This window comes from Talaromyces rugulosus, chromosome II, assembly GCF_013368755.1.
Source record: "Talaromyces rugulosus chromosome II, complete sequence".
In the NCBI taxonomy this organism is placed as follows: domain Eukaryota; kingdom Fungi; phylum Ascomycota; class Eurotiomycetes; order Eurotiales; family Trichocomaceae; genus Talaromyces; species Talaromyces rugulosus.
Window position 1 is genome coordinate 3,916,915 of NC_049562.1, and position 15,840 is coordinate 3,932,754.

A 15,840-nucleotide genomic window follows, 5' to 3' on the forward strand; every position below is an offset into this window, starting at 1 on the left:
AGGTAGATGCAGTGTTTGAGCGCGTCCCAGGGTGCTGGTGTGTTCAGGCTATGGAGGCGGCGACACCATTTGCGCTGCTATAATCAGGAAATAGCAATGTTAGAAAATCGATGAAACAGCATCCAGGCGCGTAGCAGCAGGCAGCAGCAGCAGCATAGCACTGCTTGGTGGTGATGTGATGGATGAGAGAAAGCGATGCGGTGCCTGGAGCGGCGTCTCCGCGTCGTCGCGAGGCAAGCACGACCAGGCCCGGAACAGCGTTGTTCCGGGACCCACATGCATGCTTCTATCTGATTTCCATGCTTCAGCTTCAAGTTCGGCTTCAAGTTCGGTTTCAGGTGAAAAACAATTACAGACGATTGAAATCGGCCGAATTGTACTTTCGCTGCTAGTTCACCAAAGAAAACCCAAAGTCCCGTCTGATATGGCCAACTCAAGCTGTCAAGGGGCTGCCCTTGCTCGTGCCAAGCATTCAACCACGTTGACTGCGTTTGACGTGCACGTTGCTCAGTGCTTGTCCCACGGATGAGCTGCTGGCCAACTGTGGCTGTTCTTTTGTGGTAATGACGCCTTTTTAAGCTTCCAGAACTTGCTCTGCTTTTGAAGCCTTAAATCGCCGGACGATTCTACGATCTACCTCGATGGTATCAGTTACCAACAGTACCTTAACATGACGATGTGTCCTGGTGTTATTGCTGTGAATCAGGCTCATCTGAGACGGTGCATTTATCTGGTCAAGCTGGTCCCTGGGCTTTGGTTTATTCTAGAGGCCCTGGATATCACTGTAAACGGCCACCAGGCTTGTGTAACATGGATTGATAGACTGCAAGCAGTGTATTTTGTGCGAAATGACGCTATTGCCCGTCTATGACTCCTATTGTCCTTCTTATTGTCCTTCTTATTGCTACTTGTATCGGAGCATATACAAGGGTTCCTGGTTCCCCCGTTTGCTCCGTTTGCTCCGTTTGTCCCAACACCGCACGTTTTCACCGCTCCCAAATCCAGACTCCTCGACGCCGCCCGCAACACCATCTTTTTTTTCATGCTGTTTTTTTTGATTCTATCTACTTGGAAGAGTCAACATGGACATGTCTGAGCGGCTTAGTCTGCTTTTCGCACACGACTTGTCTTTACTGCAGAAGGACACCGGATTGCGAGTATCAAACGCAGAGCCAACCTCTACAAAAGAAGACCAGACCGATACAGAAGCCTCCGCAGAAGGTGTTTACACTGGCAGACAAACTCTGAACATGGCAGCTCCTGGGTCAAACAGCAGTCCCATGGCCGATCAGAAGAGGCCCAAAGACAAGGAGGAGGGTGGTGATGGCATTTCCTCTCCAACCCAATACTCTATGTTCGACACAGGGATCCAGCCATCTCCTACTCTGATTGCACACTCATTTTGCCCCGCATTGGCTATTGCTAAGTTGCCCTACAAATACATGCGTGGCGAGAAGTCACAGGCCATCGGAAGATGTTTCTTCGACCAAGGACTGTTTTGGCAGAGAAAGTGGGATCTGTAAGTGAAAAAATATCTCTCCGTCTTTTTCATCCCCCGTTCCATCTCGACTAACATCCTTGTTATAGGTATTACATTTTCCCTCCACCTGACGTATCTCCACGTGCTATTTTGCTCTTGCCGGCGGCGCAAGTCCAGCAGCTTCTCAACGAGCTGAACCAGGCCTTCAAAACCAATCTGAGTTTACCGATAGACACCGATCTTGGCTTATTACTTCCCTTTGTGGAAGATGGCACCCCCAGACCACACCATCTTGGTCAATCATGCAGCCGTGAGGCCAAGGATGAACTCGTGGCCAAAATTCCCGAGTCTCTCAGCGAGGAATCTGACCTCAACGGAACCGTGTGTGGTACCTCAGAGGACCAGAGTGAATCTGCCAAGGCCTTTCGAGCAAAAATGGAAGCGGGATTTGATGCATCAAAGAACAAGTCCAAAGCAACAAGGGAGAGAAAGCGGGCCGAGAAGATCGACAGGCATCGGGAATGGACCCAATCGCTAAAGAGAGGTCAGTGTTACATGGGCTTGCATCCTCGTCGTGTATCCCAGGCTGAAAATGCAAACATACATGAAGTTACAAACCAGACAGAAGCCCCAGTTACTATGTCGACACTTCAATTGAAACAGCCTGCGCCGTTTTCCTTTGCGTATGAGCCGATTTTTGTGTGCATTGACATAGAATCCAACGAGCGCCGCCACAGAGAGATCACAGAGATAGGAATCTCCACTCTGGATACTCTAGATCTTGTCAACGTCCCACCTGGAAAAGGTGGCGAGAACTGGATCCGATGGATTCGTTCTCGTCATATTCGAATCAGGGAAAGCGCTCATGTTGTCAATCACACTTATGTTTCTGGATGCCCCAACCGCTTCGACTTTGGCGAGAGTGAATTCATTTCTTTTAGAGATGCGTCCAAAACAGTTGAAGGCTGCTTTAACCCCCCTTACTCTGCACAAATTCCTGTCAAGTTTGTTGAGCAAGCACCCAATGGGGAAAAGGCAAAAGTGACTATTGAGACGGCGATCAAGGAATACAAACTTCGCCCTCGCAACATTGTCCTCGTCGGACATGGGGTTCAGGGTGACATTGACTACTTGCGCATTCTGGGCTGCAATATCTTTGCCGATGCTTGTCATCCGAAAAAATCGTTTCAGCGGCTTTCCAAGGACAACTTTCAGAACCCTCCGCCACGGCTGATTGATTGCCTTGATACTGCAAACATGTTTCAGGTCCTCAAGCGCGACACGCACCACCGCGCACTTGATACCCTTCTCAATTCTCTCGGAATCATTGGATGGAATCTCCACAACGCCGGCAACGATGCACGCTACACGCTTGAGGCTATGGTACGTATCATCCTCAATTCACGCTTGGCCCTGGGCGGCACTCCTCAAATTCCACAGGGGGACTTTTTGGACTGGGGAATGGCTTCGGCCGTGGAAACCGAGCAAGAAAAGATGGCCGACGACACTAGCGAAACTACGACTCCGTACAAGGCCGCTTGGGAGGCTGAAGTTGAGCGCCGTGTCGCCGAAACAGTGGCCGACAGCGAGATGCGAGTTCGTGACGAGTGCAAGATCTGGGAGATTGTGACGGGTTGGGACAGTGAGCATCCGCCTACTGCGGACGATTTTGACGGTGGCGATCCCAAGGGAGTTGTCTTGCAGAGGCAGAGGCAGAAACAGTTTAAATGATAAAACTGGGAACTGGAAACGGAGAGTTTCGTGTTTTTCAAAGCCGAAAATATTGGACACGTTTTGTTGTAATGCGTTTGTCTTCTAATAGGTTTGTCTTCTAATAGTAATGCTGGTTGTTTTGGTGCAAGGGAATTAGGGGATTGTCATGATCGCGATGAAGAAAATTCGGGGAACTAGAAAATAGATTATTCAATAAGGAAATACATGCACTTTGCAGTTTTCTATTAACAATAATAGCTCTCTGTTGATATTAACCCGGAGACATCTAGAATGCGATTCTGACGTCATGAGCCGATAATGCTCCAAGTCCGGTAATGTTGCCATCTGGCGAATCTCTTTTCTCTGTTCCCTCGCTGATCATTGATGCTTTTAATATTGTGTCTATACATAGATCAAGTGATTACATAGTCGCCAGGTTTTATCTTACTATATTGCCGGAGCCCCGCATATCAAAATTCTTCAGCTGAACCCAAAAACCACTGTGGGTGGGCAAGCACGGTTACCACTACAAAAGAGCTTGCTATTAATTCGGAACAAAGCACAATACAAAGAAATAAAAGGCGATAGAAAAGAAAAAGAAAAAGAGAAAATCATGGCATCGCTGCCTCTTACCAGCCTACTCACCTCGACCAACCCTGCTGGCTTCGAACGGGCCACAAAGCATTCGTTCCTCAGAGCTGCTGGAATGGGCCAGGTTGCCACGGAAAAGCTATCTCAATGGCTCGCTCAGGACCGACTGTACGCACAAGCCTACGTGCGCTTCATTGGCGGGCTTCTCACCAAAGTGATCTTGCCGCCATGCAACCCGGACAGCCAAAAATGCCGCACGCCGAGCACCGAGGAACGCATTCTTGATATCCTGGTGGATTCTCTAAACAACATTCAAAGAGAACTAAAGTTTTTTAACGAAGTGGCTATGGAATATGGACTTGACCTGACAGCTGTCGCATGCAGCCCCAATGAAGAACCGTTCCTAGCACCGGGCGTTTTTGCTCCTAACCCCATCACGCGAGCATACATTGATCTCTTCATGTCTGCCTCGAGCCCCGGGTCAAGCCTGCTAGAGGGGCTAACTGTGCTCTTCGCCACAGAGTACGTCTACTTGCATGCGTGGAAGTTTGCGGCATCAGTCATGGCCACATCCCCCGCAACCTCGATTCAGCCTTCCCCGGCGTCCTTTTCGACTGGTGCCGAGAGGGACTGGGATGGCGGCGCGCTGCGTCGCAAGTTTATTCCAAACTGGTCCAGTGCCGAGTTTCAAAAGTATGTTGATACCTTGCGTGACGTTACCGATGAGCTGGCGGGTCGCCTCAAGGGTGCGGAGGAGATGGAGAGGGAAAAGGGGAAGTGTGTTCGCTGGTGGAGACATATTCTGTGGCTTGAAGAGCGGTTTTGGCCAGAGGTTGATGCTCCGTAAGGAAGCTACTAGGAAGTTATTTCTTTGTTTTTTTTAATTTATTTTCTTACGTATGTTTCCTTCGAACATACGCAAAGTAAACTCAGCCTCTCTTAGCTGCAAAATAGTCTTTTAGTACCGAGCAAAATGATTCCAGTTCCTTGGGATAGGCTATTTGCCATGGCTGCGTGCAGTGTCCAGTAAGCACGGTCGTTCGACACCATACAAACGGTACCAGTGTCCCGGGATATATGGACCACAATATCCCGTTTAGGCCGCAGAACCAAAGATAGAAGAGGCTATGCAGATTTTCAAACAGTAAATCTCCTGTATATGTACCCAGCTCCTGGCGTCTGGCCGCTCATTCTCACCGATGACAACCGTCTGACGTGATGGTGGGATAAAGAGTCTGCCTTGCTGCAAGCTTATACGTTGACATACTTATTTCATTCAATGTTGAAGGACCACACTGGTGGGGATGTAAACCCCACAGGCATCAATAGCCTTTTTTTCTTTCTTCCAAGCTCTAATGTTTCCCATCATGGGATAGTGGTATGAGTAATTAGCCAGCCATCCCGTCGCTCGCACCAAAACCAGTCGGATCTGCTGGGAATAACGTATTTAATATGAAGGATGTGCTCCAGAATTGGGGCAGTGTCAACTAGTAGCACTCAGCTAGGGCCGCCTTGATCCGCGTGCTACCTGTAACAATGGTCATACACGTGGAGGCCATAGCTGCACGTCCCGTCTAAAGTGAGATGTATGAGAGAGATTTCTGACAAATTAACTCTGGCCAAGGAATGCAAATTATTACATATATCGCAAACGACTTCTTATCAGTCCCGCTCCCAAGAAAATGGATGGAGGCGCAGCACCTAGAGCTTAGGGTACAATTGCCGGATTAGGAAGGTAGATCACAAATCCTCACGTCAAAAGGTGTGAGTAACGTCTTTGCCTCGAGAAAAAAAAGGAGAATACCACGTATTTAATTATCACATGTAATTAATATGCAACGTTTTTTGAAGCAGGGGCAAAAACCCGCCCGGGGGGGGGGGGGATCACGTGACAACACCGCCACAGGAGAGGCTGTGCAGGTGCTCAATCGGGCCGTGGGTGTGGCGTCGTCCATGTCTAGATCTTGCAGCCAAGACAACATTCCCTGGATCTCCAAGACTCTAGGAGTGGGTGGCATCTTCTTTTTTTTTCTGTGCCACCAATCAATATTATTTCCAAGGATTTAGAACCAATGGCGCAGTAACTGGGCAGTAATCTGTCGGCGCGTACAGATGCATTGGACGTCGCAGGCGCTAAGAGTCCAGCCACTCAGCATGCGACCATCGAGTATGTCGGGTGTATGTGAATCAGCCTTGTTAGAAAGGTGATCTACGGTACTGATGCCGCTGAACATACGTTTCAGATAGGCTAACATTTTGTATCGTTCCTGCGGAGCGTTGGACGAGGCTCTCAGCGTGATACCAGGGGCCCCTTCGCCCGGGCAAAAAGGCTATACACCATCTCAGCTACGTACAACGCAAAACTCCGAGTCCTGGGAGGAAATGTACTCAGCTGGGCTTCGCTATAATTGTTTTCTTGTGAATATACTCGACATTTTCTTGGCTTGCCACAGCAGTTGTAGGCGCCCCCGTTTTCTTTCAAGGAGTATCGGTCATCAGTCTGCCAAGCGGCAAATAAGAGCTGGGCTGTGCACGCATATTATCCACATGTGAACAGCACCTCCTCCTGTCCGATATCTCAATCCTTCACTACATATGGAATCAAGTCTCCCTGGTTTCCAAAACCAGTCAAACCAGAACTATTATTTTAACGAGTTAATGAAGAGATCATGCCTCCCTCACAGAATGGCTCACTCCAGCCTCCAGGGATTAGGGTTGACCTCGAGGACGAATCTTACCCCAATATCAACCCTTCTTCTCCATCACCCATCATCACATCTCAAACACTGAGCCCTGTCTCTGTATTATCACCCAATCGAGACCGTTTATCGATCGAGCACTGGCCGAGTAACGAAGATAGAAACTCCTACTCAGATGGCCGGCCGTCGTCTTCACAGTGGGATGCCGCCACGTTGCGAGAAAGATCAGCCTCATTTGCCTCGACTCAAAAAACATTGCTACGGTCACGAGGGAATTCCTCTGTGACATCTGAGGTTGCCAAGTATGTGACCTACGATAATGCCGCTCTTTCGGAGGCTCTTCAACCGGAGCCTCGATATGCCGATGACTTTAAGGTCAAAGACAATAAATTTGCCTTTACCCCAGGTCATTTGAATAAAATGCTCAACCCAAAATCATTACCGGCATTCGTGGCTATGGGCGGCCTCGAAGGACTGGCTCGCGGACTGCGAACAGATTTGCATGCCGGGCTTTCTCTGGACGAGACCGATTTATCTGGTCGTGTTACCTTTGAAGATGCCACCCAACCATCTTCCGAGAAAAAGCTCAGTCCAGTTGATTTGAATACAACGTCAGTCTCCAGTACAGGAGCACAGTATGCTGACAGAACACGAACATTTGGCCGTAACAAGCTACCCGATCGCAAAACTAATGGCTTCTTCAAACTCTTCTGGGAGGCTTACAAAGACAAAATTATTATTTTGCTCACCATAGCTGCCGTTATATCCCTTGCTCTTGGTCTTTATGAGGCTCTGAGTGGTGGCTCAAAAGTTGATTGGATTGAAGGTGTCGCCATCTTTGTTGCAATTTTTCTAGTTACAATTGCCACAGCTGGGAATGACTGGCAGAAAGAGAAACAATTCGCCAAACTTAACAGACGGGTAAGACATTTTCCTTTATCATTAGTGCTTTTAAATATCAATTGATGCTAACTTGCCTTGCAGAAAGAGGACAGGCAAGTCAAAGTCATCCGTTCCGGAAAAGAGATGATACTATCCGTATACGATGTCGTCGTCGGCGATGTTATGAATATTGAGCCTGGTGACTCTCCAGCTGCAGATGGTATACTTATCTCTGGATATGGAATCAAATGCGACGAGTCTTCTGCGACGGGAGAATCTGATCAAATGAACAAGACACCAGGACAGGAAGTATGGAAACAACATACCGACTATACCAAAGTCAACGACCTCGATCCTTTTATCATATCCGGTAGCAAAGTTTTGGAAGGTGTTGGTACATATCTGGTCACTAGCGTTGGCCCGTATTCTTCTCATGGACGCATCATGGCATCTTTACAAACGGCCAACGAGCCGACTCCCTTACAAGTCAAACTGGGAAAGCTAGCAGATTGGATTGGCTGGCTAGGATCAGGGTAAGAGAAAAAGAAAAGAGAATCTGCAGTACCATAAATCCACTAACTCCAACGCAGTGCCGCCATACTCCTATTTTTGGTTCTCCTCATTCGTTTTCTTGTGGATTTACCGGATAACCCTGCAACTTCTGCCGTCAAGGGCCAACAGTTTATGGATATTCTTATTGTTGCTGTCACTGTCATTGTTGTGGCTGTCCCGGGTGAGTGTTATTGACATATGGAGAGTTTCTCTGTTATGATTATGGGCTAATAGTAAATTAGAGGGCCTTCCTCTCGCAGTCACTCTTGCTTTGGCGTTTGCGACTACTCGAATGGTCAAAGAAAATAATCTCGTGCGCGTTCTCCGTGCATGTGAAACAATGGGGAACGCCACTGTTATTTGTAGCGATAAAACAGGAACCCTAACGCAAAACAAAATGACGGTGGTTGCCAGCACTTGGGGCTGCGATACACAATCAAGTCAGCTGTCAATTGACGAGGAAACAACACATGAGCCCAAAACCACCATTTCGGACCTATTCAAAGGATTCTCAAAAACGCTCAAGGGCCTTATAATTAAAAGCATTGCCCTCAACTCGACAGCTTTCGAAGACGAGCAAAATGGGACAGTGGAATTCGTCGGTAGCAAAACCGAGGTTGCAATGCTCCAACTTGCCAAGGACCATCTCGGCATGGACATACGAGAAGAACGGTCAAATGCAGAGATTGTACAACTGTTTCCTTTCAGTTCCTCTCGAAAGTGCATGGCTGCAGTATACCGCGATCCGTCCGTCGGCTATCGGCTTCTTGTAAAGGGAGCTGCTGAACTGCTGCTAGCATCATGCACGTCGGTTATAACAACGGACCCTGGTGACCACCCCGATACGGTGCCTTTGACAGAGAAGAAGTATCTCCAAGTCTCAGAGAATATTCATGATTATGCCAAGAATTCTCTTCGCACAATCGGCATGGTTTATCGAGACTTTTCCTGCTGGCCACCAGTCGAGAATAATCAAAAGGATGCCTCGCCAACGCCCGAGTTTGAAGAAATTTTCAACAGTATGACGTGGCTTGGTGTGGTAGGCATCCAAGATCCACTGCGACCAGAGGTCCCTGCTGCAATCAAGAAATGCAACAATGCCGGCGTCCAGGTCAAGATGGTCACTGGCGATAACTTGGCCACGGCCACAGCCATTGCGACAGCCTGCGGTATCAAGACCGACGATGGCCTTGTTATGGAAGGACCTGAATTCCGCAGGCTATCTGACACGGAGCTGGATGAGGTCGTATCTCGTCTCCAGGTTCTCGCCCGATCCTCACCTGACGATAAACGGATCTTGGTGGAACGGCTCAAGCATCTGGGTGAGATTGTGGCTGTGACTGGGGATGGAACTAATGACGGACCTGCACTAAAAACCGCAAACGTTGGCTTCTCCATGGGTATCTGTGGAACTGAAGTTGCCAAGGAGGCGAGTTCAATCATTTTACTCGACGATAACTTCAAGTCTATCGTTACGGCTATCGCATGGGGACGGGCAGTCAACGATGCTGTTGCCAAGTTTTTACAGGTAAGAATTTACTTACCATTCATCATACCGCAAACATTGAACTAATCCGAAAAACAGTTCCAAATAACGGTCAATATTACTGCTGTCATTCTGACTTTTGTATCTGCCGTCTACAACGAATCAAATCATAGTGTGCTCAGTGCAGTACAACTTTTGTGGGTGAACTTGATTATGGATACATTTGCTGCATTAGCACTGTAAGTATCGTCATCGATGCGTTGCAATTAAGATTAGATTGCTAACATTAATTTCAACAGAGCTACCGACGGGCCAACCGACAAGATCCTTGACAGAAAACCCACGCCAAAGGATGCGTCATTGTTTACAATAACCATGTGGAAGATGATTATCGGGCAATCCATTTACAAGCTTGCCGTGACATTCACCTTGTACTTTGCTGGGAGGAGCATCCTTGGCTCTATTCTAGACGGCGAAGATACCCAGCTTCAGCTTGATACCATCATCTTCAATACTTTTGTCTGGATGCAGATATTTAACGAATTGAACAACCGCCGCTTGGACAACAAGTTCAACGTCTTTGAGGGCATGTTTCGAAACTACTGGTTTATGGGAATCAATTGCATCATAGTCGGAGGCCAGATCTTGATCATATTTGTCGGCGGTGTGGCCCTCGGAGTCACTCCGTTGAATGGCGTACAGTGGGCTATTTGTCTTGTGTGTGGCTTTGGTTGTTTGCCCTGGGGCGTGCTTCTGCGTGTTTTCCCTGATCGCTACTTTGCCGTTGTCTTTAATTTTGTTGTTTTGCAGGCATCTCTGTTGTTCTATCCTTTTGGAAAGGCTCTTGGATACATATCCGGTGTCTTCAAGAAGATGGCGCGTTCGGTCGCCCGAGTATTCTCGCGAAAGACCGCCGCCTCAGTGGATGACCATGTCCATATGGATGAGGAGACTGGTCAGTCTGTCAGGAAGCAAAATCACATTGCTTCTGACTCGGTCACGTCGAATCCTCCCCCTATTACTATCACGACAGTTTCTTAGATTATGAAGCCTTATACCCCTTTTCAGCGATATGGAAGGCAATACGTGTTTTAATATTAGCGGTGTTTTGGTTTTTCTTTTTTGGATAATGTACTATATATAATGTTTTGGGCTGTTTCAAGCGTCTATTTTTTAGGTAGTAATGTATAGAAAGATATTCTCATATTTACACTTGATGTTTGTATAAATTAGGGTTGTTGGCTGTCGCTGCCTCAGGCCACAACAGTAGCTCCACCAGGCTGTCCAGTGTCCGCAACATCAACTCCGCACTAGACCTCCAGCTGCTCAAACAAATCGGCCGCAGACTACGCCAGTGTTCATTACTCTCAGACGATCAATTACCGGAAATATCCGTTCTATTTTCTAGTATATATTCATCCTCGGGGATTCCGTCCAATCTATAAAATCACTCGCGCTTCCAGTGACTTGTACGTTCCGCGACCGCCCCGCAGACTGACCGACTGATTGATGCCTATTGCTCACTTACTTGCACTTCCAGGTCTGCCTTTTTGCAGCATAAAGAAAGCGTTGTACACGAATAAACTCACACACACAAAGACCTCGATTACAAGACCAGTCTCGCAACTGGCGATCGCAACGACAACGCTGGTCGTCCATCACCGCCCCCCGCCAACAACACGATAACCACGACAAACGACCAATAACGACACCATGGCCCAATTAAACTACCGCACAATCAACATCGATGTTCTCGATCCCGAGTCATCCGCCAACTTCCCCATGGACACCCTCCTCCCCAGCACCCTCCCCGAACCAACAACCTCTGGCGGCGCAGCTTCAGTCGCGCAGCAAGTGCGCCAGATGCTCCGCGGAGGGGATCCCGAGGGCGCTCTTAGCCATGTCTTGGATACAGCGCCACTTAGCGGCGATGCGCAGGCAAAGGAGGTGCATTTGGCGACGGTGATTGAGGTTCTGCAGGGGATTCGGCAGGGCGAGATGCTCAAGGTTTTGGAGGGTGTGATTGCCGGCGAAGGTGGCACGGAACGTGCTGATTGTCTGATGAAATACATGTATGTGTTCCTATCTTTATTTGCATATATGTGATAAAAAAGACTGACGGTGAAAACAGCTACAAAGGTATGGCAGTGCAGTCGTCGACTGGCGGTACCCAATCGCCTTCCTCGCGCAAGACTCTCTCCCCTCAGGGTACCGGCTCGGGCTTTACACAGGTACAATCACGAAACTTTGGAGAAGGCGGCGGTGGTCAACAAATGAGCGTGCTGTTGAGCTGGCATGAGAAACTGGTCGAATTGACCGGCCATGGGACAATCGTGCGTGTCCTCACCGACCGTCGGACTGTTTAGAGGGAGGATAACGCTGGTAACGACTTTTTTATTTGAGGATGTCTGACTACCAAAATTTCTATTGATTTTTTTTTTTTGTTTCGTGGCGAATTTTAAGATTTGTATCGCCCAGGATTAAAAAAAATCCATGAATAGTCTGTTATACAACGGGCATGACCGAGTTCCCTCGCAATGTCATGTATCCGGTAGATCATTCTTGAACTTATTTTTGAACTACTTTTGTTCAAAGTCCCCTCCCCCGAGAATATCCTTGAGATTTACATCTCCGCTTCCCCTCTGCAAAGGCTGGCGCTGCCCTGCTCCTTCTTTCCATCCAATCATAAAAATAATCCTAAACGTTGCTGGAATCCCGCCCTGGCCATTTCCAGATGCATTGCTCTCCTCTTTATGCAGCTCGCGGTATATGGCCTCGTTCGCCAAAAGCACGTCCTTGGAAAGAGGACCTCGCTGCAATGTAGCATTACTCTCGCCCATGGCCTGCAGGTCCTCCATCAACGCAAACGTGCTTGGGAAATCGACCACGATATCCTCGACATCCACAGTGAGCATCTTGAACCCGGCCTTTGTCAGCAGCCCGCCAATGTCCTTCACATCAGCCAGAGGCGATATGTGCGGAATCACGCCTCCGCGGCGCTCCATGTTTGCCAGCTGCAGCGACGACCGCAGCTCGAAGAGGGTGTCACCACCGAACATGGCGGCGATGAAGGGGCTGTCCGGTTTGAGAATGGAGTTTACTTGCGCCAGCAATGACGGAAGGTCGTTGATCCAGTGGATCGAGAGCGAGGACAGGACGAGATCGAAGGTATTGGGCTCGTAAGGTAGGTATTCCAGGTCCCGGATCACTTCGCGTTGAAGCGACAGTTCCTTGTTGAACTCGAGATCCTCGTCGCGGTATAGCAGGGCTTGTGACGTGTCGACGCATTTGATATTTCCAATACGACTCGATATAGGTTGCAATGGCTCTGTTTCGGCCGGGTCTTCGTAGGGAACGGTCAAGGCGCGTGCAATATTACAGCTATTTGCGCCGAGGTCGAGCACTGTAGGGAATGTTCTCTTGATGTCCTATAGATGCCGGTCACTACAAGTCAATATCTATACAACTAATCTTCCCTCGATTTGAAGGACGAACCAACAATCTGTCGCATAATCGCAAAGCTACCTCGTCTTTGAGGTAGTCCACATTGCGGCTTTGCTCGACATTGCTGCCAGCGCGGTCTTTTTGAATGCGCTTTGCAGCTCGGTTGAAGACTTCGAGAGATGGTCGTCCTGGTGTCTGCACGGCGTAGTTTCTCGTGATTATTTTGGTGCAAGGCCGCCAGCGGCTTCGTATTCTTGCTAATGGAACGGACATGTTGCTGTTGAATTGTAATCCAAAAATTTTTTTTAAAACATCCCGCAGCTCGGATTATGGACTAAGCCATGTTGAGGCCCTGGGGTGATGGTGGTGGTGTATAAAAAAACGGTTGTTCTGAGCAAGCATGACGACAAGGGAGGAAGTTCTCCGCAAGCTTGGACTCCGCGGTCTGTTTTGGATCCACGCAGCTCGCCCCGCCCCGACCACTCTCTTCGTCTTGTCGACTGAATGCTATGTTTTCTGAATAATTCAATAATAGAGGCGCGACGTGTTGAGGAAGACCATTGATTCGGCCAAACGACAAACATAAAGGGTCCCTGATATGCAGTGAATAAACCACCACCCCCGTCGCCCCGTCGCAAAGACCGCGTTTCTTTAGGGGCTACCTACCGAATGCGAATTTCGACACATCACACAATCTTTAATACAACCACTTCTTCAATTGATCTGCTCGTCCCAAAATGTCGCGCCCGTTTCCGTACACGTACATATCGTGTCCCTGCGCCCTGAGCAGACCCCCAGACCCGTCCAAACGAAGCTCCAGAGAGCTGTCGCCAAAGAAACAGTCGTCGCCTCGAAAAAAGACACAAGAGGATAACGAAGCAGACAAGAAAAAAAAGGAATCAGACTACGAAGAGGATGAAATCGAGCAGACGTTTAATCCCAAATCGGCTCGAGCCAACTTCTCCCTGTATCCGCCAGAGCAACTCCTATACTGCGAAGATTGTCATCAGATCAAGTGTCCGAGATGCATAACAGAGGAGATAGTGTGCTGGTACTGCCCAAACTGTCTGTTTGAAACGCCGAGCAGCATGGTTCGCAGTGAAGGCAATCGGTGGGTTTAGTTGATATTTTTTTTGGTTTTAATTCTTAAGACTAAGTGGATTTATTCAGATGCGCTCGAAATTGCTTCAATTGTCCTGTCTGCACAGCTCCGCTAGCGGTCACGACGCTGGACAACACCGCAGAGAATGGGACACAGCAAGGGCCATGGATATTAGCTTGCGGATATTGCATGTGGACGACCTTGGATGTCGGGATCCAGTTTCACAAACCAACCAATATCCGGTCCCAACTGGCCAAGATAGATGAAGAGAAGGGGGTAACAACAAGAGGCGGTCATCGAACGATGCAGGACTTGAAATCACCACTGTCGTCAACAACTACAACCGGAGGACTAGAGAGCCCAGCCTGGGAGGAAGAAGAAGATGACTCGTCTTCAGCGACGCCAACGCCAGAAACTCCGGCTGAGCTCGACCCAACCGCGAGATTCGCAGCGCTCAAACGCTTCTACACCAAACAGATCGAAGACACCTCTATTTCCGCAACTGATCCTCTGTCGTCGGACTTTGGGGCAGCCTTTTCGTCGCCCAGCGCGCTGAACCGGATCATGTCCATCTACACATCGTCCTCGCATCTCTACGGCGGCGGGGCGAAAAAGGCCAAATCCAAACCACCAGTGATGCGAGAAGCACTCAGCCCAGAGGAAGGGCTCAAAATAATGGGTGCGGACAGTGACCAATTAACCATCAACCGCATAGCCTCTGAAGACTGCACATGGGACGACATGCTCTCGAGCGAGCAACGAGCCTTTCAATCTCCCGACGCGCGGTTCGTCGACGACCTACGACCACTGCCCGTGCTTCTCCGAACGAAAAGATCCAAACGCTGCAAATCATGTAAACACATCCTGGTCAAGCCCGAATTCAAGCCCGCCTCCACGCGGTTTCGCATTCGGCTGATCGCGCTCAGCTACATCCCACTGCCCACGCTGCGCCCTCTGATGCCAGCCGCGCTGCCGGGCCAGGCTGTGTCGGCGACCTCGTTGCTGCAACTCAATCTGGACGCGCTCTCACCGCTGCGGCCGATTCAGTACCTGCTCACGCTGAAAAATCACATGTTCGACCCTGTTCGAGTAACGCTGGCGACTCCCTCGCTTACCCCGGGTCGTGTGGCTTCCAAAGTCACCATTCTCTGCCCACAATTTGAACTTGGCGCAAACAGCGACGTCTGGGATGAAGCACTGCAAGCCGCGCCAGCCGCGCCGAGCTCCTCGACAAACCCGCTATCACGACCAGGAGCCCCCGGATACGAGAAAGTAGCCGAGGCAGGCAAAGTCTGGGACAAGGGACGCAACTGGACAACAGTCGTGCTCGAAGTCGTGCCCGAGGCCCTACCAGGAACAAACCCAACTATCCCACTCCCCTCATCCGAGGATGAGGAGCACAAGGATGATTCCCCCTTACGTGAAGATGAAGATGTGCTTGATATTCCCGTGTTTGTGCATTTGGAATGGGACTCGGAAAATCAAATGGATCCGGAACATCAAGACCGACATTCGCGACAGCGCGAGAAAGATGGTGATAACGACAAGGCCGACTTGGTGAAGCGCGAGCTGGCATATTGGATGGTTCTTGGGGTTGGGAGGATATCGTCCAAGGTGTATTAGCAGATGTGATTGAGATAGATACCAGTGTGCATAGCATAGCCATAACACATAATCATTATGAAAAGTCAAACTACTGATTATATCCATCCCTACGACGCAAAAAAAAAAGGAACGTTTAAAGTAGAAGATTTTTTGACATTGCCAAGCACGGATCATGGGACATGACATGACATGCTCAATTTGAGATCGTTGGCTACATAACATTATAACCAACAGCCTCGATGTGTTTAGGAAACAATGACAAGCCCTTTTTCTTGACCGTCACTGT

At 49.0% G+C, this 15,840-nt stretch overlaps 6 protein-coding genes across 6 annotated transcripts; 5 read left to right on the forward strand and 1 right to left on the reverse strand.

The window, feature by feature from the left end:
* Positions 1-1,082: 1,082 nt before the first annotated feature.
* TRUGW13939_03818 (uncharacterized protein) lies at positions 1,083-3,211 on the forward strand (the record flags this gene model as incomplete). Its single annotated transcript, XM_035486997.1, has 2 exons — positions 1,083-1,519; positions 1,588-3,211. The coding sequence occupies 2 exons, from the start codon at positions 1,083-1,085 to the stop codon at positions 3,209-3,211; spliced, it is 2,061 nt and encodes a 686-aa protein (XP_035342890.1).
* Positions 3,212-3,806: 595 nt separating this feature from the next.
* On the forward strand, positions 3,807-4,631 carry TRUGW13939_03819 (uncharacterized protein; the record flags this gene model as incomplete). The annotated part of the gene is made up of 1 exon (XM_035486998.1): positions 3,807-4,631. One exon carries the CDS (start codon positions 3,807-3,809, stop codon positions 4,629-4,631), a length of 825 nt encoding a protein of 274 aa, XP_035342891.1.
* Positions 4,632-6,453: 1,822 nt separating this feature from the next.
* On the forward strand, positions 6,454-10,444 carry TRUGW13939_03820 (uncharacterized protein; the record flags this gene model as incomplete). The annotated part of the gene is made up of 6 exons (XM_035486999.1): positions 6,454-7,404; positions 7,468-7,898; positions 7,956-8,098; positions 8,160-9,445; positions 9,503-9,642; positions 9,703-10,444. 6 exons carry the CDS (start codon positions 6,454-6,456, stop codon positions 10,442-10,444), a joined length of 3,693 nt encoding a protein of 1,230 aa, XP_035342892.1.
* A 672-nt stretch (positions 10,445-11,116) lies between these two features.
* Positions 11,117-11,769, forward strand: TRUGW13939_03821 (uncharacterized protein; the record flags this gene model as incomplete). The annotated part of the gene is made up of 2 exons (XM_035487000.1): positions 11,117-11,475; positions 11,535-11,769. The coding sequence occupies 2 exons, from the start codon at positions 11,117-11,119 to the stop codon at positions 11,767-11,769; spliced, it is 594 nt and encodes a 197-aa protein (XP_035342893.1).
* Positions 11,770-11,982: 213 nt separating this feature from the next.
* Positions 11,983-13,120, reverse strand: TRUGW13939_03822 (uncharacterized protein; the record flags this gene model as incomplete). The annotated part of the gene is made up of 2 exons (XM_035487001.1): positions 11,983-12,831; positions 12,899-13,120. The coding sequence occupies 2 exons, from the start codon at positions 13,118-13,120 to the stop codon at positions 11,983-11,985; spliced, it is 1,071 nt and encodes a 356-aa protein (XP_035342894.1).
* A 464-nt stretch (positions 13,121-13,584) lies between these two features.
* TRUGW13939_03823 (uncharacterized protein) lies at positions 13,585-15,572 on the forward strand (the record flags this gene model as incomplete). Its single annotated transcript, XM_035487002.1, has 2 exons — positions 13,585-13,958; positions 14,018-15,572. 2 exons carry the CDS (start codon positions 13,585-13,587, stop codon positions 15,570-15,572), a joined length of 1,929 nt encoding a protein of 642 aa, XP_035342895.1.
* Positions 15,573-15,840: the final 268 nt, after the last annotated feature.